This window comes from Cydia splendana, chromosome 1 (genome assembly GCF_910591565.1).
Source record: "Cydia splendana chromosome 1, ilCydSple1.2, whole genome shotgun sequence".
NCBI classification, from domain to species: Eukaryota; Metazoa; Arthropoda; class Insecta; order Lepidoptera; family Tortricidae; genus Cydia; species Cydia splendana.
In genome coordinates, this window is record NC_085960.1 from 10,540,743 (window position 1) to 10,565,608 (window position 24,866).

Consider the following 24,866-nt stretch of genomic DNA (forward strand, 5'->3'; position numbering starts at 1 on the left):
ATACCAATTGTTTGTAGGCAGACTCGGCGACACGAACATGTCTCATTACGTAACACCCACGTACGGAATTGATTTTTGTTAGCGCCGACAAAACCTCCAGGGCGCAGGCGTTAAAACATCACTCACACGACCACACTGACCCTACACACAAGCAGAGCTACCGATATTTAAGTTAAACGAATTTAAGCTCTTTATGGTGTATTTAGGGTCCAATATTAAACTACCTGTAAAGGGACGATATTTTTAGATAACGCTTTCATATTACGGCGAACTAACGCGCCCTCTTCCATACAAATCGGGAAACCTGGCCGCGGAAGGTTTCTCTTCTAAATATATTTTCGGAAAATTCGCATTTTATATAAGAGTACCGCTGTAATAAGCGGGTATTTGTACGTCGATAATTGTGTGTGTTCAACGGATATCATTTACTGCGATTAAGGCTCTCTATGGCCTGTTAAACTGACTACTAAAAATAGAACAGTGCCCGATACATTAGTAGGAAAATCTAGTGCGAGGTTTCCATTCATAAAATCTATCATTTGGTGGTCTGTCGTGACGACACGATATCGACGCATAATTAAAATTTATCGGTGAATTCACATCGTTGGCTGGAACAAAGTGACCAATCAATAACAGCGTCACCGTTAAAGGAGTTTTCGTCGAAAAAGTATCGGAAAGAGGCAAAATGTGAGTAATACATATTACCTGATACACTGATTCAAACATTGATATATAGTATTGATATTTTCAGTACAGTGAACATATATCAAACGTGATTATTTTGCTAGCCACTTCAATAATGCTAAATCTTACTTTCTTTTATTTACCCATCCTGCAACTCGTATTGTGGAACGATTACCAAGGAACGAAAGACTCTTTGAATCTAATTTTCTAAAAACAAGGCTACTTTGTGTAGAAATAAGCATTTTCATAATGTCATTATACAAAACATTACCACCAAAGGTAATTTTTTTGAGAAGAGAAGAGATATAGGTATTGCATTTTAATTGTGATCTAAACTTTCAAAATGAAACAGGGTTTTATTTGCAAACAAGTTGAACAATGCAAACAGATGGCTGCCAAAACGCTGCCAGCTGTTGGCAGTGTGCCCAAAGCCTAGCAACAGTATGAGAGACGTCAAGTGAGGCTAAGTGAGCTCGCGTGCCAAATGAGCTCCATTAACCGAACACACGTTTCCAACTCGTTATATTCTTATTTACTTAATGATTATTTACTTTATAGAGAGATTTCTTTTTATTTTTTGAGATTAAGGTAGTGGAACCTGGGCATCAATAGGGTGTAATCCTACTTACCTTATGGCTACTTGCGTAAAACAATAATTCGTTATTTTAATTTATTTATTTCAGTAGGTACATTAGACGATCAAACGATCTTCTTGAAGTTAAGTTAAGTTCGATCGATATTAGGTAATGAGACTAATGAGACCCTTCATATAAAGATAAATAATATCACTATATTCAATAATGTTATTAACACAGCAAATACTTCCAATAATGAAAAGTGAAACTGGAGTTTATGGGCCAATGCCAGTGAATAGAGATTAATATTCAAATCATGTCCGATAAGGGTCAGAAAATAGGGGTTGATCGTCTGCGTATCGATTGAACCTGGTTATGCAGCTACCCGACTGTATGAAGTTTTGTGGCATCATAGTTTTACTGTGGCCTAATATGTTAAGAAAGGCATTTTTATTTAATAAGTTTATAGCCTAAACCCCCTCGTGCTTGAGAGGAGGCCTGTGCCCAGCAGTGGGACGTATCTAATACACGTCCCACTGCTGGGCAGCATATGCTAATATTTTTTTTATTATTTAAGTTAAATATAAGTTCAATGTATCTACACATTGTAAACGTCTGATTTATTAGATTCCTCGTGTCCTATTCGACTTGAGAATATGACGTACCATAACGGAATATGCACATGTCCACATTAAGGAAATTTTATAAGAAAATTTTATATATATTATAAAACTTAATACAGGAAGAAAGTAGGTATTTTAAATGACTGTTTAAGATTATCTCAAATTATTCGTGTTTGTTATAATTTAACCACTAAATACCTAAGATATTTATATATATCTAGTAAGTAATAGGACAATTGAAAATCGAAAGTACCTACTTATGTTTTATCCAGGTTAATTGAATTACATCCTAACCTACCAGCGATTTGTATAATCAGATAAGACCCGCATGACGTTCGCAAAGTTTACAGATGTGATCTATAGTAGAGTCGTTAGTTCTGTTACAGACCAGACCGAATCACATTTATCTGCACCTAATTTAGCAAATTTCACTTTGGTGCCAAAGATAGCTGGTAGGGCCTGGTATGCCAAAAATTTTTGTTAAAATATAAATACCATAAATATACCGATTATTTACTACTATATAGATATAGATAACTCTTTCTTACTTTGAGAAGAATATGTAGTAGGTATAGATAGGCGTAACTACAGAGTGGCACAGCACAGCAAAAAAAATGTCAGCGGCGCTAAAGTGATCTCTGGCTTACGAAGTTTGAGTACACAGAACACACACAAAAATTGCCACTGCCCTCGAATGATAGGAACTGGAACAGTTACGCCTTCCTCTAGACGGAGTTTAGAGCAATTATTTCATGAAACCGATGCTACCAAAAATACGGGGGTGCGGGGGACGAGGTGAGCGAGGTCCCGTGCCGTGATTGGTCCGTTCAAAGACACGGACGTCACACAAAGACACTTTCGACTCGAAAATGGAGTAAAACTACCGTATTTGTGGCAGAGGGGGTAGAACTACTATGCTCAGTCTGGAGGATGTCTTGTCTGTGCCAGCCGCTAACGTTGTGAAACACGCGAAATAAATAAATATGCATACCCATATTGAAGCTGCCACCTTAGACTTGCCATCAGAAAGACATCTTTACTTGGCCATAACTCTAAAACAAAAAAATATATACATATATTAACGATTTTGAGGACTGACCGGTACAGAGGTACTCGTAATCTTACTTAGGTAGTATTTTTTATGGGGTCCCTTTGTTTGACATAAAGTTTTAAGTCATATTAGTCATAATTCTGAAACCGTTGACTTTTCAGGATTTTCGTAAGGTTATCCTATAGATAGGTTAGGTTAGGTTTGTTTTATAGCAATCCTGAAAAGTTACGCGTTTCTGACAAAAACAAATTATTACTAACGAAAATGCGGTCAAACCATAAATGACTAGTGTCCGACCGAAGGTTCGGTTTCGGTTTCGGTTTCGGCCAGTTTCAGCCAAAAAATCACGTTTCGGCCGTAGTTTCGGTTTCGGCCAAAAAACGGCCGAACCTTTCGGCCGGGCCGAAACTTACGAAATCGTACTTCGTACTATGAAACTAAACACATGTTTAGTCACATTGTCACATGACAATGATCAAAAGTTGGGGAACAAGTAGGACAACAATATAAATTAATTGGTTTATTAGAAAACACAATTCCCCTAATATAATCAAGGCGCCACTGGACGGTCGACGTAGTCTTAATGTGTATAAATAGTGGAGTGGCCAAGTTGAAGAATAGCAACTTTCGTAGGACTAAAAAAGGTTTATACCGACAAGTGGTATTGTTGGAATCAGCATGGTCTACTGATTATCAAAATGCATGTGGATTTGTGAGTAGATTACGAATATACCTATAACATAGTCTAACATGTTCACCACTTGGTCTAACAAATTATTAGAAAACTAAAAAAAAAAATACAATCCAGAGTATAAAACCGTTTATTTAGCAAATATTTTTACAAATTGACATAACAGATCGAACTTAACATAAATCAATCTTAAAATCTACTTAATAATCTACATATATCCTAAAATAAATGACCTAACTTAAAATCTAAACACATTACTAAAATCTATCAGCCCCATCCCACCCAGCCCAAAAGTGCCAAAGATACTAGCGGCATTACCGCGCTGGATGGCAAGCGATATCTGTTGGACTAGGTAGGAGCCTGACCGGGGATCGCACCCTCTGTCACGTAGACGCCGCCCCAAGTCTCTAAAACACTTTTTTGCCTCTGAACACCACGGCCCAGCGGTTTCTACTGCGACTGGGACAAAATCGTACGCTGGTTCCAGGTTGGCGTATTTTACGCGTTTGAGCCTCGCGGCATTTTCCGCGGCTGCGCCTGCCAACCTGCTAGTGGGAGCCAGATGAGTAGGCGCAAATGTACTCACGCAGGTTGCATCCCAAAGCAAGCAGCGGCCTTTGGCCCACGGAACCAGCGTTAAGCCGTCCGGGCGCTTCCCGTCTGTACGGCTCAAGCCTTGAGGCTCCAGAATGCAAGGCACGTTCGCCGAGACCATGGTACGACGTATTAATTCATTGATCGCATGGTGTCTCGGGAACCGCCCCGCAGCCCGGGAGCAGCTCAGGCCGTGGTGCCCATTCGCTTCCACCGCCATTCCACATATACAGCGATGGGGCTCGCACACCTTGGAACCCAGCCGTAAGGCGACTCCTACTCTCAGGGTGTCGTTGTCGAGTAGGGTCCCCAAATGTGGCGAAGGCAGTGCCTGCAACCAGGCCCCCGATTCAGGTTGTCCTGCCGCTTTAAGCCGAGCCACATCTTCAACCCTAACCGCTTGAGCCATCAATTGAGAGTATGTTCGCTCGCACAAGGTGTCGTCCCAGAGTCTCTGCAAAGCAGGATTCTCAGGCTGCGCCCCTCCAGACGACCGAATCGACCACTCGCCAAGAGCGTCCTGCAGGAAAGGAAGGCAGATGTTGTCACTGTTCACGGAGAGAATCTTCGCAACAAGGCCCGCCGAAGCATGAGAGGAAGCAAGGAACGAGACAAAGTTGAATTTGAACTGCTCTAAATTGAAAATGGCTGAATGGATTAGTCCAAATTTTATACAAAAGAATTGTGAATATTTTCTACACGGTGTAACATGAGGAAACCGAATAATTTTAACAGCGTATTCCTGATCATATTTAGAGACAAAAATGTCCTATAAACTTTTTTGAAATTTGCCTAGTTTCAGAGATAATATTAATTAAAAAAAAACAAGTATTTATTGTTACATAGTGTAAAAGGCATTTTTGATGGTGATGTTGCTGCTATGGGACGTAGTCTAAATATCCTTATTGATAGATGTCAAAAAGTGACAAGTAACACTTTGCAAAAAGTAGGTTTTACGAAAAAAAAATGTAAAAATCAATTTTAAGTGACAAGTTTACCAATAACATTTATTTTTTATGTACAAATACATTCAAAAAATTGAAAAAAACAAAACAAAAAAAAAATTTTTTTTGGCGAAATTGACCTAAACTCATATTACATTTTTTCCTTCTTTTGACCTCAGAAATGCGTGGTTAAAATTATTCGGTTTACACATGTTACACCGTGTATACTATGTCTAAAAATAATTAACCAAATATATCCAAAAATAAGAATAGTAGGTACATCAAGTTGAGTAACAATATAAATTTCTGTTACTGTAGACTACTAAATATAATTTTTTTTACTAAACACATACCATGTGGGGTCTGAAAAGAAAGGGCTTTGTCAGTAGATTACAAATATATTTAAACGCCCAAATAGTGGAAATGGTATAGTATGTTATATTTTTTGTAATTTACTCATAAATCGGTTTCATTTAATACATCACATGGTATATTTTCAGTGAAAGAAATCGTATTTTAGAAGTTTCCCATACCAGAAAATTATACTGTTATTCAAATTAATGTACCGATTTCTCTTATTTTTTAATATTTCTGGCTAATTATTTTTGAACATTATATAGAGGATATTCACAATCACTTGGTATGTATTTTAGAATAATCCATTCAGTAGTTTTCAATGTAGAGCAGTTCAAAATCAACTCTGCATTGTGTACTTTTAGGACGTTTTCTTCTAATTTGTTAGACCAAGTAGTGAAAATGCTATAGTATGTTACATATTTGTAATCTACTCACAAAGCCCTTTCATTTGGTAGCACACATGGTATCTTTAAAATAAAAAAGTTAAAAACTTAGTACCTACTACCGACTTTATGACGTCATAAAAACTCATTCCACCACTTTAAGAAGCGACAGCATGCATTTTGATAATCAGTAGACCATGCTGATTCCAACAATACCGCTTGTCGGTATATAAACCTTTTCGGACCTACGAAAATCGTAAATAAGGTAGTTTCTACGAATTTGCCTCTCCTCTAAAAAGCGTTTTTATGACATATTTTCAACGATTTTAACAAGTCTACAAAAGGTTCGGTTTCGGTTTCGGCCGAAACTGGGGCCAATGCCGAACCTTCGGTTTCAGTTTCGGTTTCGGCAAAAAAACATGTTTCGGTCGGACACTATAAATGACTTAAAACTTTTTGGGAAACATTAGAGACCCATTTTTTATTCTAATGTGTCATATATTCAAAACGCATTATTTATATCAATACTAGGTATATAAATATTTGATAACCCATTGCGATATTTCGTCGGCAAAAGAATGACAATAAGTACAAGGTCACTAGACGAGACGTGATGACGCAGAATGGGGGAATAATTGGCGGGCAGAGGCTTGTGGAAGTATCAATGCGAGGATAAATTACCTACCTATTAGATTAAAAAGCTTTCTTTTTTACTTATAACTATCAAAATTGTGTAGGTCCTCACTATATATGTATATGGCATTAAGAGCCAACGGGAGTGGTCATTTCTCCATACAAACGTACTCCTCGTTTTCCTCCGTGGTTTTTGAAGCTAGAGCAATGATTTTTTCAACACAGATTAATATTGTCAATATCTGTGTCGGACCGTTTAACTTTTTTTGATATTTTTGTTTTTTAAGGCGCTAGAGCCCTTCAAAAATGGCCAAAATGGCCTAATTGACTATGACGCAATGAGAGGCGTGGCATTCAAAACTGATATCAATTAGCCAAAAAAGCAAAACGGTCCGACACAGATAATTTCATAATCATTTAGATTTCCAAATTTGGTTACGATTGGTTAAGTTTTGGAGGAGGAAACAGAGGAGTACGAAACCTCGATTTTTAAGATTTTTACGCAGGATTTTTCGCCTTATCCTTATCGCACTACTTTTAGGTGCCGCTTCCGTTAGCGAGACTGGTATATTTACCTAAAATATTTAAAACTCAGCTCCTGTTTCGTCTTAAGTTAGTGTTACCATTCCCTTATTTATTTTTTTAATTTTGGTCTCTTAAATATAGTATAGTATAGTATGTTGTGTGTGTATATGTTACTTCAGCATGAAAAGTGAGAAGAGTGGCTCATGGCAAACTAGAGTCAGGCAAAGAGTAGACTATGTAATATATTTAATTCTTCCTCCTCCCCTCTGAGACTCAAAATGTTGACATTAGGCAGAGAATAATAAATTAGTAAAGTATAGTAATAATATTACTATTACTCCGATATTTTATTAATTTTTGACGTAAGCGTGAGGTATGGAAGACAAAGTATTGTATAGTATGAATATTGAAAGTATGAAATAAAGTCATAGGAAAAAATGTATTAAAAAAATATTTACGACCTAATGACCTCTAGATCCTTCTTCTCTACTTTCGCGAGGCTGATAAAACATCCCAGGGTGGCGTAGGCTTCCTCGTCAATAAGGCCCTCTCTAACAACGTTGAAGAAATCTCCAGTGTGTCGACCAGGGTAGCGTACCTGATCCTTCGGCTGTCCAAGCGCTACAGCATGAAGGTAATTCAGGTTTACGCACCGACCTCGACACACTCGGATGATGAAGTGGAGGATATGTACGAAGACATATCCAAAGCCTTGCACAACACCACTAAGGCCCACTTCAATGTTGTTATGGGGGACTTTAACGGCAAGGTGGGAACCCAGACTGGCAACGAATCCCGGATAGGCCCGCATGGTTACGGAGTTCGGAATCACAGGGGGCAAATGCTTGTCAACTTCCTTGAGAAAGAGGGACTGTTCTTAATGAACTCCTTCTTCAAGAAACAGCCTCAAAGGAAGTGGACATGGCAAAGCCCCGACACTGTGACTAAAAATGAGATCGACTTCATCATGACGGATAGCAGGCACATATTCAGAGATGTCTCAGTGATCAACAGGTTCAATAGGATTCGGTGATCAGATCCGGGATCACCGAATCCTCCGTGGCTCTCTGAATATCAACGAAGCTAAAGCTTGAAAGAAACCTTCTGATGAAGTCCACGCTCCGCCCTAACCCATCCCAAATCATGGCGGGTACCGAGAAGTTCCAGCAGCTTCTAAGGGATAGATTTGTTGCCTTGGAACCCACCGATGACGCTGACGAGACCCTACATAATCTGATCGAAACTCTGAGGGACGAGGGCATCAAATTCTGCAGAACGCAGCGGACTGGCAGGAAATCTAAACTTTCGGCCGAGACCCTCGGCTTGATGACAAAAAGACGGGAAACTACCCAAGCGACTTCGTCTGAGAGGTCAGACCTGAACAAGCGAATTGCGAAGATGGTACGGCGTGACCTTCGGAACTCCAACACACGCCTCATTGAAGAGGCGATAGAGCGATACCGAGGGTCCAAAGTATTCACTCAGCAGCTTGGCAGGAGCCACCTGACGAAGCTTAAAACGCGCGACCGACGGTAGAACCGTATTGTCGAAACCGGAGATCTTCGCCGAGATTGAGGATTTCTATGGCCGATTATACGCTGCACATGCCCCTCATTTCCGACGAGACGATCACGATTCCAGAGCCACCCTGACACGCCACTACACCGACGAACTGCCAGACATCAGCCAAGACGAGATAGTGTTAGCTCTGAGGCAGCTTAAAAATGGAAAAGCCCCCGGTGAAGACGGAATAACATCAAAGCTTTTGAAAGCTGGAGGAGCCCCTTTTATATAGGAATTACAGAACCTCTTCAACGCCGTCCTTCACAGTGTGAGAACTCCAAAGGCGTGGAGCGGGAGTTTGGTGGTGCTCTTTTTTAAGAATGGGGACAAAACCCTCCTTAAAAATTACAGACCCATCTCGCTCCTGAGGCACGTCTATAAGCTGTTTTCACGAGTGGTCACGAACCGTCTCGCCAGGAGACTCGACGAGTTCCAGCCGCCAGAGCAGGCAGGGTTTCGCGGAGTATATGGCACCATAGACCACATTCACACAGTGAGGCAGATTATACAGAAGTCCGAAGAATATAATCAGCCCCTGTGTCTAGCCTTTGTGGACTATGAGAAGGCCTTTGACTCTGTCGAGACCTGGGCTGTTCTGGAATCCTTACAGCGATGCCAAATAGACTATCGTTATATCGAGGTGTGGAGATATCTTTACGAAGCTGCCACCATGAGAGTCCAAGTACTCCAAGTACAGGGTCAGCAGTCTAAACCCATCCAATTGCACAGAGGAGTGAGACAGGGGGATGTTATATCCCCGAAACTGTATTAGCGCGTTGGAAGATATGTTTAAGACGCTGGACTGGAAAGGTAAGGGCATTAACATAAATGGCGACTACATCTCACACCTACGATTCGCAGATGATATAGTCTTAATGGCGGAGTCGCTAGAGGAGCTGAACCAGATGCTGGACGGCCTAGCTTCGGCCTCGCGACGCATCGGTCTTGGCATGAATTTGGATAAAACCAAAGTCATGATCAATGGCCACATTGATCCAATACCGATAGTCGTAAATGGTCACCTTCTCGAAATCGTTTCCGAATACACTTACCTCGGGCAGATTCTGCAGTTAGGTAAAAACAATTTCGAGAAGGAGACCAAGAGGAGGATCCAGCTGGGCTGGGCAGCGTTTGGGAAACTACGCCGAGTCTTCTCGTCATCCATACCGCAATGCTTGAAAACAGAAGTTTTCAATCAATCAATCAATCAATCAAAGCATTTATTTTCAGGCTACTAAGGCCCATAGATACATACCTTACATACTAACATATATATACAATAATAAAAAACTTAAATACTAAAAAATCATTTTCGTGACGCAGTTTTCTGTTGTTTTTTTTTTTTTTTAATTTATTGCTAATAAACAAAAAACACTTAAAACTATTACAAAACTTCGCCAAACTGCGAAACAGTTTGTTGGCGAATGAAATACACCCAATTATACCTAAATGTTTATACCTTCATGCTTAATACTATGCTAATTACTAAACTAAATATGACTAACTTGCATTAGCGTAACTATTTAATAACAGACTTCTAATTTTTTTCTTCAATCAGTGCGTCCTATCCGTCATGACCTACGGAGCCGAGACATGGACACTCACGGTAGGGTTGGTCCACCTGTTCAAGGTCGCTCAGCGAGCTATGGAGAGAGCTATGCTCGGAGTTTCTCTGAAGGATAGGATTCGTAACGAATGCATCCGACAGAGAACCAAAGTAATTGACATAGCTCAAAGAATTAGCAAGCTGAAGTGGCAGTGGGCTGGCCATATCGCACGAAGAACCGACAACCGCTGGGGTAAACGCGTTCTTGAGTGGAGACCGCGACTCGGCAAACGTAGTGTAGGAGGCCCCCCAACCAGGTGGGATGACGATCTGCGAAAGATTGCAGGCAGATGCTGGATGCGGCAAGCTGAAGACAGGGCGCTATGGCGCTCTTTAGGGGAGGGCTATGTCCAGACTACCATAGCCTGATGATGATGATTATGATGATGATGATGATGACCTCTAGAACTTAAGTCAAATTACTTAGTCTTTAACTAAAATAACGCCCACACAGGTTTAATTACCATAATTAGCTACACGCTCACGTCATAAAACATTGTTGTAAAAGCACCCGTAGGTATATTTATTTTGAGATTTGTCAAACATACGGAGCACGGTTAATTATTAGGACCTTGGAGTAAATACCATTTGAAGCGCACGTGCTAAGCTGTGAGATCCTATCTGAATAAACTCTGATATTTCACGGCGCGTGGGAGGCTATATTTACATTTGTACAGTATAAAGTAATAAAAATACATCCTTTGTTACGGTAACTAGAACCGCTGGGCGTTGTTAGATGTACATTTTATGCGAGGGTGGTATTTGGGATAATGGACATCTGTTTTATTATTTATAGTAGGTACAATATAACTATCAACGTTAAAGTTTTCGTGGTATTTGCTTAAGAAATAAATACTAAATTGATCCAGATTACTTCTTAGGTGCTTATTGTCACATTTGATAACAGACAGACATTGTTAATCGCGGTTTTATCGTGTGTCTCAAGCGCAAGTACTTAGGTATATCTTATTTATAAGGTTTATTATTTATATTTTAGTACTAAGACAGTAAGATAGTTAAGAAGGTTATTTCTTGCTACAATAACACATAATAATAAAAAACGCATAAAAAAGACACATTCCCTGATTTTTTAAAACTTGTGTTTTCATTCATTCACATCCAATATGCAAAATTTTAAAAATATATATTCTTATTATATGTAATAAAACTACCTATATTGATTATTACTATAGTTCGTTTTTTTAGCATTACAAATAAGGTAAACAATCTTGATGTGCCTTTTAATTGGAAAACACATTTAAAAAATAAGTTTTGGCAAATATGTAACAATTATGAATCTAATACGATCATTTATATTCTTCTGCTTTCATGCGTAATAATTACTGATTTTTAAAAAGCGTTTTTCAATTAAAAGACATGTCAAGATCGCTTACCTTCTTTCAAGTTCTTTCTAATGCTAAAAAAAAACGAACTATAAATTCTAAAAAAACGAGGTCTAGGCTTAGTCTATAGTTACTTATTATACAGCACTAAAAATGGTAAGAACTACTTATCACTGGTTTGTCAAGCCAATATAACGACTCACTGAATAAGAATGGACAGTAATTAATCAGGCCTATTAATACCATCTGGTATTCTGATTTTAAACGAAGGAACTTTAAAGCCAATTAGTTAAGTATGTATATGTTGGTGTGTACTTGTAGATATAGATAAATATCATATGACACTTACTGCGAGCTCCGGGACGTTTACTAAGAGCCTAGGAAACTTGAGACCCGAGGGCGATCTACATATATATATCTTTCCAAAGGTTACTACTGTAATGCTTTTCAAATTGGTACTTAGAGAGGCTAGCTACGCGAACGTTGGGATCTAAAACCCATTTAAACTAGGTAATTGATTTGGTTACATAAACAAAGCCGGCAATACAAACAATTTCAAAGCATAATATACCTATTATAAGATGCATTGGGGTAACTTTGAAAGCGTGGAGACCACGGACTAGCAAGCGCAGCGTAGGACGTCCACCCACAAGATGGACAGACGACCTTGTTAAGGTCGCCGGAGGACGCTGGATGCGGGTCGCTTCCAACCGGTACGAATGGAGGTCCAAGGGGGAGGCCTATGTTCAGCAGTGGACGTCTTATGGCTGAGATGATGATGATGATGATGATGAACTTTGAAAGCGGAGTAATTTAAAAAACGGCAAATAACTATAAAATCAGAAACATTTCATACTTTAGTAACACTAAACTTACCAAGACATCATGCTTGCTTACTAGTGTTACAGTAGAATGAGCTTCTAATTCAGTAGACATTTTATCATTTTCTAAATCACCCCGCTTTCGAAGATATCCCAATACACTTTATAACTGTTTTTTGCGCGAGTTAATTTGTAGCTCTACGCAGTAGGCGTACGTCGTTATACTTTAACGCTATTTCTCAACTGCTCCTTTAATTTTGACTAGCGATCCGCCCCTCGAGTTAACAAATTATACACTTAATTAAACCTTCCTCAATAATCACTCTATTGATAAGTAGATGAAAGTCGCATGAAAATCCGTTCAGTAGTTTTTGAGTTTATCACGAACACACAGAGAGACAGACGCGGCGGGGGATTATGATTTACATTAATATAACATATATGTAAGGTGAAGTGATGTTGTTGAATAGGTACCCATTGAAATTTGATCAAATACAACTGAAACCAAGGTGAATAAACCATAAAGGAAACGTGACTCACGGTCTTTTACCGGTCACCACGAAAGAAAATATAACTATTTAATTTGAATGTCCAACATAATGCTAACTTACCTTAGCAATCTCAACAAGAGAAGTAAAAGTAAAAAAAAATCAAGAAAAACACGGTATACTTTACTAAAATACGGAGTAAGTACGAGTATTAAGTCTCTGTTTACGTCTACACTTGTCAAACGTCGGTATCCAATGTCCGATTCTGACTGTATCACCTACTAGTACATATGTGATATAATCGGCATAAAATCAATTGGAATTGCTTCACAGATTATATATAAACAAAAAAAATATGACGAAATTGCCTAATTGACAGTTTTCAATCAAACACTTGGGTGAAAATTTATCGCTGAGATTCTAGAGTCTCGGTCCCATTATAAGACCGACCTATTGACATAATCTCGGGGTAAAGTTATACCAGTTCATAGTCCACATACTTTGTGTATAATGACGTGACAGCTGTCGTCACAGGCGCATCCCACGAACAATTGGAGACAAACGTCAACAGTACCCTTCACCAACTGAGCCAATGGTTTAACGCGAACGGGTTGGCCCTCAACAAAAGCAAGACTTTTTGGATGAAATTTAGGCTTAACGGTCACGTGATCCAACCATCGACGGTGTGCGCCGGTGACGACGCTGACGGTGCGCAGGTAACCGACACAAAACTTTTGGGTTTCACTATAGACAGCGGGCTACGGTGGGACGCGCATATCGACCAGCTGTGCGCCAAGCTGGGGAGCGCGTGCTACGCGCTGAAGCGCCTCGCTAGTACTGCGACCAGAAATGTCGTCAGGAGCTGCTACTTTGCCACAGTACACGCGTATATCACGTACGGTACCGAACTTTGGGCTACAGCAGCAGACTGGCATAGAGTATTTGTACTCCAGAAGCGAGCTGTTCGGGCAATAGCAGGGGTCCCTGACGATGTCTCTGCTCGCGAGTACTTTCGACAATTTAGCATACTGACACTTCCATCTTTATTAATCGCGCAGCGACATGGACGCATTGATGATCAATTAATTTAATTAATTGCGAAATTAGCGCGGCTCGGCCGCAGCTAGCGAAGTGACGCGATGAGTGCCTCCGGACAGAGTGCACCGATCGTGAACGAGCTCCTCGCCTTTCTGCAACATAAGCTGCTGCTGGAAGGAGTGATGGACACGGTGTCTGCTGTCCAGATCTGTTCGTCGAGTTTTTCCGTCGAAGATATCTGTGCAGCAAAGAAGGTGCTGCACGAGTCCCTCGGGATCGCCGGCACGTATGTACCTCACCGGAGAGGAGATGAAACCGGGAAGAAGACCCTCGAGAACATCATAAACGTTCTAAGGGAGAATGAAGATCGGATTCCAGAGTTTACGACGACGGGTGCCTCCAGCCTGCCGTCCTATATTCCGGATCATGTCGACGTTAGCTGCTTGTTGAAGGAAATCGTGGCCCTAAAAACAAGTCTAGCAGATATCATTTCGAAGTTTGATGCAGCCCAGGTCACTATAACCGAGTTACGCAACGAAGTCATCAGTTTGCGAAACAGTGCCCTTACTCGGTCGGCGGCGTCGAATTTCAAGTGCGATGACCGGCAAGCCACGAGCGCCGAGTCGGTCAGTTTGCGAGTTGCTGACACTGTAAAATGTGTCGCATCAGCTGTGTTGCCGCCCGCGAGCCTCCCGCGCGCGCGCCCTCCCCCCGCCTCCTCCAAATCACGTCATCGTGTTTACGCGGATGTCGTCGCCGGTCCGAAAGTCGCACCGAACCGGGTTAGTGTACCTGTAAAGGGTACCGAAGATCGAGCGGCTCCCAAGGAGAAGCTCCCTGTTACCAGTGTGGATGAGGAGGATTTCACAGTGGTATCAAGAAAGAAGAAGGCGCGCACGGCGCCTCGTAAGACTCAGTGTGGTACCGCCGAACCGGCTAATTCTGGCTTGCGGATTGCTACACCGAGTAAGGCGCTGTACGTATCGCGCCTGCATTACACCGCCACGGCTGCTGAAGTGGTGGAGTATGTACACCAGAAGACCGGCTACACGCTGAGGGTGTTCCAGCTTCGATCGCGCCACTACGTGCACTTCAACTCTTTTGTGGTGCGCGTGCCGCGACCGCTGCAGGGAACCATCGAGTGCGTCGACTTCTGGCCGAAAGGTGTCGTGTTTCGGAGGTTCCGGGGCAAACTGCCGAATCCGACACAAGAGCAGCCGATGCAACGGAGCCACGCCGTTTTGTCGACTAAATAGTGTTTAGTTTTAAGTTTATAAAATACATATGTATGTTAGTCTGTAAGGTATTTGTAATATGGGCCTTGTTGCCTGAATTAAATTTCTAAAAAAAAAAAAAATTAATCCAAAATGTGGCAATATTTACGCACAATAATAGCAAAGAGTTTGCAACTAAATCAGCTAATACAAAATATAGTCTGCGTAGCAATAAAAACGCGGGACAGCTTGCCTCCGTGCCCCACAAGCTCGCGAAATCAAAACGGTCAGTCTACGCCCTCGGCCCTCTAATATACAATAAGCTACCGGTCAGTATCAGGGATGCACCTTCCTCACATGTATTTAAAAATAAACTTAAAAATGGGTCCTGCAGGCGCAAATTTATGATATAAATGAATTAGTAAATAATAAATAAATGTATGGAATATATTATTATGTACAAAATGTAATATCTACATTAATGTTGATGCTATTTATACACTAATAATGATATGTTAGCTTGATATAATGCTTTAAATGCAAATTTACAAACCGACTTGTAACGATGTTACTAATAAATATTTTCTTTTCTTTTCTTCTTTTCTTTCTTATAAAGGCTCGTCAATAATCGAGATACATAGTATACTTATGTATTGGTGTATATTACAGGGCGACCGAGGGCGGACTGGCGCCTGCCGGCGACGGCGAAATGCCCGTGGGCGGGCCCAAGACGCCCCAGCAGATCGCCGCGCAACGTCGCCTCCAGCAGACACAGGCGCAAGTTGACGAGGTAATTCATATCATAAGCTTATTTAATACTAAAAAGCTACTTATTCCACCCGATGTTAGTCGACATAAATTATAAATATTATTAGAATTGATAAACGGTTACATATGAAACAACTTTAATCCTACAGGTTGTTTGTTTATGACAGTGTTATTTATCATTTAGGTGTCCCATTTCCCGATCGCTGTATAAATATCGTACGGTAATAAATGCTTAGTAAGTTATTTATATTTACGGCGAGATAGTTCCTATCATTATATGTTGATATAAGATCGGTGTGCCATATTGTTAGAATACCTACAGTTTAATATAAGTAATATACATGTATTATACATTTCTATTAGATTTGCGAAGTTTTCCTCATGAATCTTATTATTAGACCTAGATGAATAAGTATACTTTCACAAAAAAACATTTTGATTGAGAAATGACGGGTATTCTAAGGTTTAAAAAAAAAAAACGGGGAAAAAACAAAACCGAATTCCGAACCACTCTTTTTTTGGAATTTTAAAGTCGGTTAAAAATGTATCATAGATGTGTTTACGGTGTTCTTAAATGCTTCATGTTTACTAATACAGCTAGTATAGGTAAAAGAGAGGTTGCACCGGTTGCACTAAACATTCAATTATTGCGGGAGGTTTCATAATTAGTTTGTTAACAGTTGCGTACAGGTACCCTATACGTGCAAACGATCCAGACCTACGTATTTAATATTAATTTGCTCATTTTAGGTGGTGGACATCATGAAAACAAACGTCGAAAAGGTGCTGGAGCGCGATTCTAAGCTCTCAGAGCTTGATGATAGAGCAGGTAATAGACAAACATGGAAGATTATTATTAATATAATTCTTGATATATTTGATTTGATTTGTCATATAGGTACAGACATCGTAAATTTTATAGCATTTTTGGTGCAGCGGAGCGGAACGTAATTAACGCAAATTAATCATTAGGGTTGAAATTTGTAGACACCACTTCGCTGCACCGAAAATGCTATAAAATTCACGATGTCTGGTTATAGGTATAATTATGAATTGCCTTTATTCTTCATTCAGGCAAACACTAAGTATAAGTTTACAGCTCCAGCCAAGACACTTATACTGTTAATAGGTGCATTAAAATGAAATGAAATGAAAAATGAAAAAATATTTATTATTGCACATATAAAATGGGTTAAACAGGTACAACCAACAAGGTAGGTAGGGTTTATTAGGTACATATGTTGTCAGTATCATAAAATTAGTACACTTGTATTACACACATTATACACTTCTCGAACTATCTCTAGAATTAAACATACATTTATGTATTACTAAGTTACATAGAGATTTAAAATAAAAATATCATATTAACATAGGTAGAGTTTAAAAAAAATCCTGATACTACGTTGTAGGGACGGCCATTTGTCTGCGAATATGTCTGCGTTTTGGACTGTAGCTATGAAGTTATTTAGTAATTCTATTGCTCGGTACGTTGGGTGCGTTTGAACCGTGATAGGTGCGAACATTTGGATATGCGAAAAGGTTTCTGGCTCTACGTGCGCTACGCCCTACTGCAGCTATGTAGTTGTCTGAAGTAAAAATACGCATACGCTCCAGAACGGATGGGTTGTCAATATGATTTCTTAAAAGCAGACAATAGAGTAAGGCAAGCGTTTGCTTGCGCCTTAGCTCGAGAGACTCTAACCCTACCATTCCCAATACAAAGGATGACGGAAATAAGTACGGGTAGTATCCGTAATACCTTTTGTAAAGATGACCTTACACAGTATTTCTTCTTACTAAACTCAGTTTGGTGTTAAACTTCAGACGCACTCCAGCATGGCGCATCACAGTTTGAGCAACAGGCCGGGAAGCTGAAAAGCAAATTCTGGTTGCAGAATTTAAAGGTACATATATGTACTTATATATGTGTATGTTATTTCCTATAAAAACTTATAGTTGTAAACTTTAACGTGTAGTATGTAATACTAACAAATTAAACACCTACTTGACTATACTGGAAATAGAAATGTTTTTAAACATCAGATGCCGGATTCAGTTATTTTTTTTTTGTTATAAAACGTTTAATGGATATGATCTGTCAGCTGTCAACTGTCAGTCGATTTGATTATTAGTTTATAACTCGGCCTTTGTTAATCTTTGTTAGTTTGTTTAAGTATGATAATAATTCTGCTTTCAGATGATGATAATCGCAGCTGTGATCGGAATCGTCATCTTGGCTCTGATTATAGGTAAGTACCCTGCCAACCCCGACTCTACGGCACATCACTGTATTAGACTAATCTTAATTTTTCAACATTTTCAGCCAACTGTGTGTGAACAACTTTGGAGCAGTTTCATTTAGAAGTAACTTGTTATAATGTTCATAGTATAACGTTATTTTATTGCGTTAAAACTAAGCCTAGTTTGGTAAGTAGGCGTCTTGTCGTTGTTGAGTTGATGATACCTAAATGTTGGCTTTATCTGTGTGTCCTTTCGTAAAACATGTTTCTGGCGAATAATGTGTAATGTCATTTCGATATGTCTATATATACATGGTTAGTTTGCTATTCAAATTTATATTGTGGGTAGGTAAGTACAGTACATAGGTCGTTTAGCTTAAATACAAAAGGTCACTTAATTCAACGTCCAAGAAAACATAATGTGAAGAGAACAGCAGAAAATATATTTTTCATTTCTCATGCTCTGAAAGAGGATCATTGTTGTTCTAAAAGGTGTGCAGAAAATGATACGTTTCTCCACTAGAGCATTTTAGGTTCCAAGTACGATTTAAAAATTTTTTTACGATAAGCAATTAAAATTTGGGTATAAATGGATTTGTTATACAAATTCCATTCTGATATTTGACTTCCCATTCCATAAATAACGATACTTTTGCCTAAATTGTTAATTGAAAGTACTCAAAAAATACTATAAAAATTTATATTCACTCATGTTTTTAAAAAAACACATGCATTTTACTTTCCTCGTATTCGAAATGAAAAGTAGAGTGTTTAACTCGGGTGAAAGGCATCATTTCATCCCTTGGTTAACAATCTACTAAACTCACATTTATAGACGGTTAATATGTATTCAAAACGCGAAAGTTTAAATATTAGGTATACCAACAGAAAATGCCAGAGAATTAAATTGTTTCCTTTATATTTATTTAACACAGCTAACTTTGTTATATTTTCGAAGCATTTTAAGGACACGGGATGAATTTGAATAGTAAACAACGCGTGCTTTATTTTGCATACGTTTTGTTTTTGCCTCTGATGCTGCTGTATATATTTCGTATAGGTACATTTGAATAAAAAAAACTTCTAAGAGATCTATATTTTTACTAATAAAACCAATTGCTTTATTCTTCTCTCCAAGAATGTAATGCTTTTCCCAAGTTGTACCCCGACTATTTGCTTTTGTGACAATAATCATATATTACAAAATACCTACATAAATTTGACACTTAGGATTTAAGTGGTATGCTATTTACTTACATCAAATTGATATGAGGATATATTTTTGATGCCTATCTTAGTGAATACATCGACGCTTATCATGAATAGTGGTATAAAACAAAATGAAATGCCGTTCGATTTTAAATCTTGCTAGTAAAAGATAGAATATTAAATGCAATAGCATTTCACTTTGAGTTGTGCCACTATTCATGATAAGCAACGACATTAGAAATCCATAATTTTGTACCTATTGCAAAAGTTTCATCGTAAGTTTGTTAATCAATCAAAATGCACCAATTTTGACCATCTACGTATCGTGAAACACTGACAATCTGTCTTTCTATACGTTATCATTATCATTATGGCGTGGTTTAGACGAGCGATAATCTAACTTGAACTCTTTTTCTAGGTCTGTAAACATCGGGTACGGATGATAGATGGCTGAGGTAAGTACCTAACTATTCAGATGAACATCTAGAATAAACATTTGTATTTGTATTTGTATTTTGTAGGCGCATGTCACACGTATTTCACTCACGCGCGTAGCAAAATTTTCCGGTACATGGAGATTTACTGGCTACGGCGTAGCACTTTGTAGCCACTGTAGTTTAACTACATCTAAGTACTCAAAGCCACATAATAGTATGATGACAATACCAATTATTTTAATTGTTTATATTATTAGTTATCTTCAAATTATTCAATTCTATATTTTTCTTTTCAGAAACTCTCTACAGAATTCCATTACGTACAGCCTAATTTCACCATTTTTTACCTGTCCTCGAGTTCAATCAGCACCGCCTTCGATGTACCCAATATCAATATTCCCTACATAAAACTATTTATTCTACTAGGCCCACCGTACACTCAGGTGCGGCGTTAACTTAGGTCCAGTCTCTATTCGTACTCACGTGCCTGACGTGCCCTTAGTGTGCAGAGGGCCTAAAGCAAAAAGTTTAGAAAACTGTATTTTCTTCACATCACTATCAACCGTCTTGACTTTAAGAAAAGTATTTTTAGATGAGTTTTCGTTATTAAAAATGTTTATCTTAGAATAACAACTGTAATTTGCTAAACGCTATACACAACCTAAAGCTTATTGAAAACGACCATATCACCAATTTCCAACATTGAATATCTGATTAATGAGATCGACCTAAGAGAAATTTTAAAATTTTTAGACTCAAATTTTCTTTTATTTCGGACCAAGTTTCTTAATAATCATTATTACCGATTGTGTTTATTTTATACGCCGATGTTTTTGAATTTATATTTTCAATTTCGAATAATTTAACTGTTGCTCTTGGATAAAACGTCTATATGAATATGTTTCTATCTTGTAAGTATGGAGTTTCGTAAACTTTTTAAATGTTGAATACATGGATATTGATCTCACGTAGAATAGTCGCAGCTGACATTGTCGTTCTGGTCGACTTTCCTATAAAATTAAGTAACTAGGCAGAAAAATAGTACTTAAACAAATACTTATATTACATTTTAGAATCATTTTACTGCTTCTATGTACGCAAATATATTACTTTTTAATTGGGTAACCTAATGGATGTGAATAACGAACGACTTAGAATGGTTTGCTTATTCGGTTAGTTTTAGTCAGTCTACAGGCATTTTGTAGCTGTTTAAACTAAGTACCTACCTAACATAACATAATATAGGTACTTATTGGCGGTGATTTCTATTTGAAACGAAAATTTATAATATTCATGTTGTTGTTTGTAATAAATAGAATTAGACTAAAAAAATAATGTTCATTCCTACGATCTCTTGTAATCGTGACTGGCCAATATTTTTTAAATAATTATACATAACCATGTTGTAACAGATATGTACCTTATATCTTTTTCTGTGTGTATTGTATGTAAAAACAGCTTTGTAGTTAGAAAGTGTAAAAAGTTTCACTATAATTAGGTGTTTTTATTGTAACCACACATAGGCTAAAAGCGAGTTAAAGTTAATAAAGATAAATGTTTATCCATTGGGGAAATTGGCCAGTGTTGGATTAAAACCAGTCATTAGTAAATTAAGTGGAGTTCCAGAAAATGAAATTTATAATAAGCCATGTATGGGTAACAATGAATTAGTTTTTAGATTTAGACATTATTGTGGCCGGATATAAGGCCTCAGTATTGTGTCAATCCTAGGACCGATATCGTTCTGGGGCCAGGGTTGGCCCAGTATCGCGCAGTATCTCTCTTAATAAGTACCTACTTATATTAAAATACGCAGGGTTTGTGCTGGTCTCATTCTTCTGAGCCATAAGAATTGAGACGGGCATAAACGGGCCATAGAAAAAACTCTACAAGAATAGATATGCATATGCACGTCGTGTTGAGTCGTTTTTTAGGTATAGTATTCATAGCCTACTGAAATTGTTACAACTACTTACTGACCTACATTTTCGATTTTTTTTAAATACATCCAGTACCAGTTATATCAGTCAAAATAGCATTGATTAACGAGTTATTAAAATTCAAAAATCTGAACTTAATTAATAATTGATAGATGGGTGTTCTTAATAATAATTCGAAAATGGAAGTTATAAAAATCACTGTAAGGTAAGGTAAAAAATACACCACATACAGTATATGTTATAAATAGATTTATACTTTAAAATAAGAATATTGCATTAGTGAAAAGGTTTGAACCGAAAACTGTTGACATGTATTTGTACTAACATGCTGCAATAAATCAGAAAATAAAGATACCTCTTCACTGGTGTTGGGTATTGTGTACATTATTTGTGGTCATATTATATTAAGATCCTAAAATACGAAAACTTAAAACTTCTTTTGTGGGAATATTCAGGCTCATATTTATTATAAGGGTTAACAAGACATTATAAAATGAGCAAGTTTCAGAGTAGATAACAACGGTTCATCAATGATAAGGTACACCTGTTTATTTTTGCTGCGAATATGACCACAGGTAAGTAACTTAATTGTGAAAAGACTCAAAATGCATAGTGTAAAATTATGTAAAACCACTAATCATGAGAATAGGTACCAATACCTACTTAGAACAATTTGTTTCCATCTTGTTATTTTGTCATTCCCCGTAATAAAATTCGCAGCATAAACTCGATCGGAGTCGGTCTCCCGCGCACTGATGCCACTGATGGGTTAGTGCGATAGAGAGGGAATACGATCGAGTTCACGCTGTCGCTAACGTAAATGACAAATGCCAACTCGTGGTAGCCGTGCAGGTGTGGGGTGTGAAATTGAACTGAAATACGAAACTTAAATTTAACTAATTATTTTTGATGTTTCGAATCGTGAAGGTTAAGAGGTCTGAGCAAACAGAAGGTTTCATTCATGAAAAGTGGATTTATATTAAATTTCAATATGTGATGAGACTAGTTTAGACACTAAGTTATTTAAAATATTGATTAAAGGGTAAAAAAGACGTTACCTTTTAGATAAGTAGGTACCTACTTACTTTACATTATTTATTATTCAATTAATCCTTTTGATGATGATTAAGTAGTCTGTTTTAATGGGGATGTCGTAAGAATATATTACCTAAAATTATGTTTATTCACTACTTATGTTTATTTAATTAATATCGTTTTTAAAATAAACATATTATACCTAAACTCCGTCTAAGCTAACTCTGCACCGACCTTACAGCGACAAAATGGGGACGCGCCACTATAGCCGTCATATTTTTATAGGAATTTGACATTTATGGTGGCACTTTGACACTATGGGTTGCAAAATTGATGCAAAATTCGCTTTGACAGACAATAGGTACCTAATTTGCAATTTGTCTTGAATCGTTAGAAGTAAATGCTTGTGTTAAAAAGAATTAAAGCGTAATTTTAACGAAATTTTATTAAGAAATATATAATTAGACTTATATCATTTACCTACCTTTCTTTTATGGGTAATTAAAACTTAATTTCTTATAAAAATGTATTTATATGTAAACACGTTATAAGTATAACTGTTAAACGTTAAAAAATTAAACTTAATCAGTTTAATGAATTATCAGGCAAATATTTGGTAAATATTTACATATTGTAATTCACCGTGTATACATAGCATAATAAGTTATGTGCCATGTATTATTATTGCTTAAATAAATAAACCAACATTAATTATGTTAGAATATTATTATTGTGCCTTTTATTTCTATTTACCCCGAACTATAGATGAAACCATACTTAAAACTACCTTTGCGTCAGTTTACCGTCCAGTGTCAGTTTCCGTCCACTTGACGAATTAGCAATAATACATTTCATTTTTAATTTGCTTCTTGCAAAATATATTTTTTATGTAGATAGATAAATTGTTTAGATATTAACGATTGCAATAAGTCCAAATTTGTGCAGCAATGTAGGTTTATATTAAAATTTCGTCAAGTGGACGAAAACTAGAGCCAGACTAAAACTAGCGCAATGACCCTAGATGAAACTATCTTTAAAAGTGGTACAGGGTAGGTAGGTAGGTACAGTCAGCAATACTATTCGCTTAGCACATATGATTACACATTTCTATACAGGGGGGGATACCTCTACTCCGTAGGAGAGCCTATACACATTTCTCTTCAGCTGTCGTACTTACTTATAAATTATGCATCATAGAGCCTTCAATTGTGGAGGATAAGACTATTTGTATCTAAACCTAAACAACGAATTAAAAATACAATGCGCAAAAAAATGCTATAATCAGGTTGTAATATTTATGAGTCTTCCCTAGCAAGTAGCAATGTACAAATTGCAGAACATTCCCAAAAAGCGGAAACGTTCTCGAGAATGTTCTCAGAACATTCTGTAACATGGAAATTTATTGTTCCGCCATCTTGGATTCTTTCCAAAAAAACTTTTTTTTCATAGGAATCTAGAGGCCTCTATCTCCCGCCATGCCAAATCTCAGCGCGCTCGGACCAACTTGAAAAAATAAAATAAAAAAGTCGGCCATTTCGATTTTTTTAATGCGGTTTGTTTTGTCTCAGGGCCCTCTATGACATTTGGTCGAGCACCCCCCACCTATCACGCACCGTTTAAAAGTTGCCATACAAAATAGAAGTGGCCAGTTTTCCCGCAATTGTAGCATTATTCCAAAAAAAATTTTTCATAGGTATTTAGGGGACCCCGAGATTCCGTGACCAAAATTTCAGCGCGCTAGGACAAACTAGAAAAAATTAAAAAAAAAAAGTCGGCCATATTGAAAAATACATGGCCGCGTCAAAAACTGCCAGGGTCCCTCTATGACATTTGGTCGAGCACCCCCCACCTAGGTCTGACCGTTTGGCCGGGCCGTCATACATTTTTCTGACCGGAAGCGGTAGACCAAAAGTCGGAATTTTCTGGGGGTAAGGATACTACACCTAAACTATCGTGAATATTCATGGTATAAACTACGATAAATAAATAAATTCTCGTTCTCGAGAACATACTCAGAAGTTACCGAGAAATTCTCATGTGGAAAGTTTCGCAACTTTGGAAAGTTCTCGTGCGTGCATTGCTAGTCTTCCCTTGGAAATAT

The 24,866-nt window shown here is 38.0% G+C and overlaps 1 protein-coding gene and 1 long non-coding RNA gene across 6 annotated transcripts in view; both read left to right on the forward strand.

Moving 5' to 3' along the window:
• LOC134796577 (uncharacterized) overlaps nucleotides 1–23,495 on the forward strand; it is a 70,426-nt gene extending 46,931 nt beyond the window's left edge. Inside the window, exon 2 of the long non-coding RNA XR_010144964.1 lies at nucleotides 22,504–23,495. This is a non-coding gene — a long non-coding RNA (uncharacterized LOC134796577). The remainder of the gene's footprint in view (nucleotides 1–22,503) is intronic.
• On the forward strand, nucleotides 262–23,495 carry LOC134796269 (neuronal synaptobrevin-like). Of its 5 annotated transcripts, XR_010144912.1 has the most exons (8): nucleotides 266–687; nucleotides 15,803–15,923; nucleotides 16,652–16,730; nucleotides 17,729–17,808; nucleotides 18,102–18,153; nucleotides 18,228–18,331; nucleotides 19,772–19,808; nucleotides 20,087–23,495. XR_010144912.1 is itself a non-coding variant. In XM_063768345.1 (7 exons), coding segments are annotated over exons 1-6 (342 nt in total). In that variant the 5' UTR covers nucleotides 266–685; the 3' UTR covers nucleotides 19,780–19,808; nucleotides 20,087–23,495. The 5 variants fall into 5 exon arrangements, 3 of the variants coding, with proteins under 3 accessions (XP_063624393.1, XP_063624415.1, XP_063624405.1); XR_010144911.1 differs by having other exon boundaries at nucleotides 263–687; nucleotides 18,102–18,331; XM_063768345.1 differs by lacking the exon at nucleotides 18,228–18,331.
• Nucleotides 23,496–24,866: the final 1,371 nt, after the last annotated feature.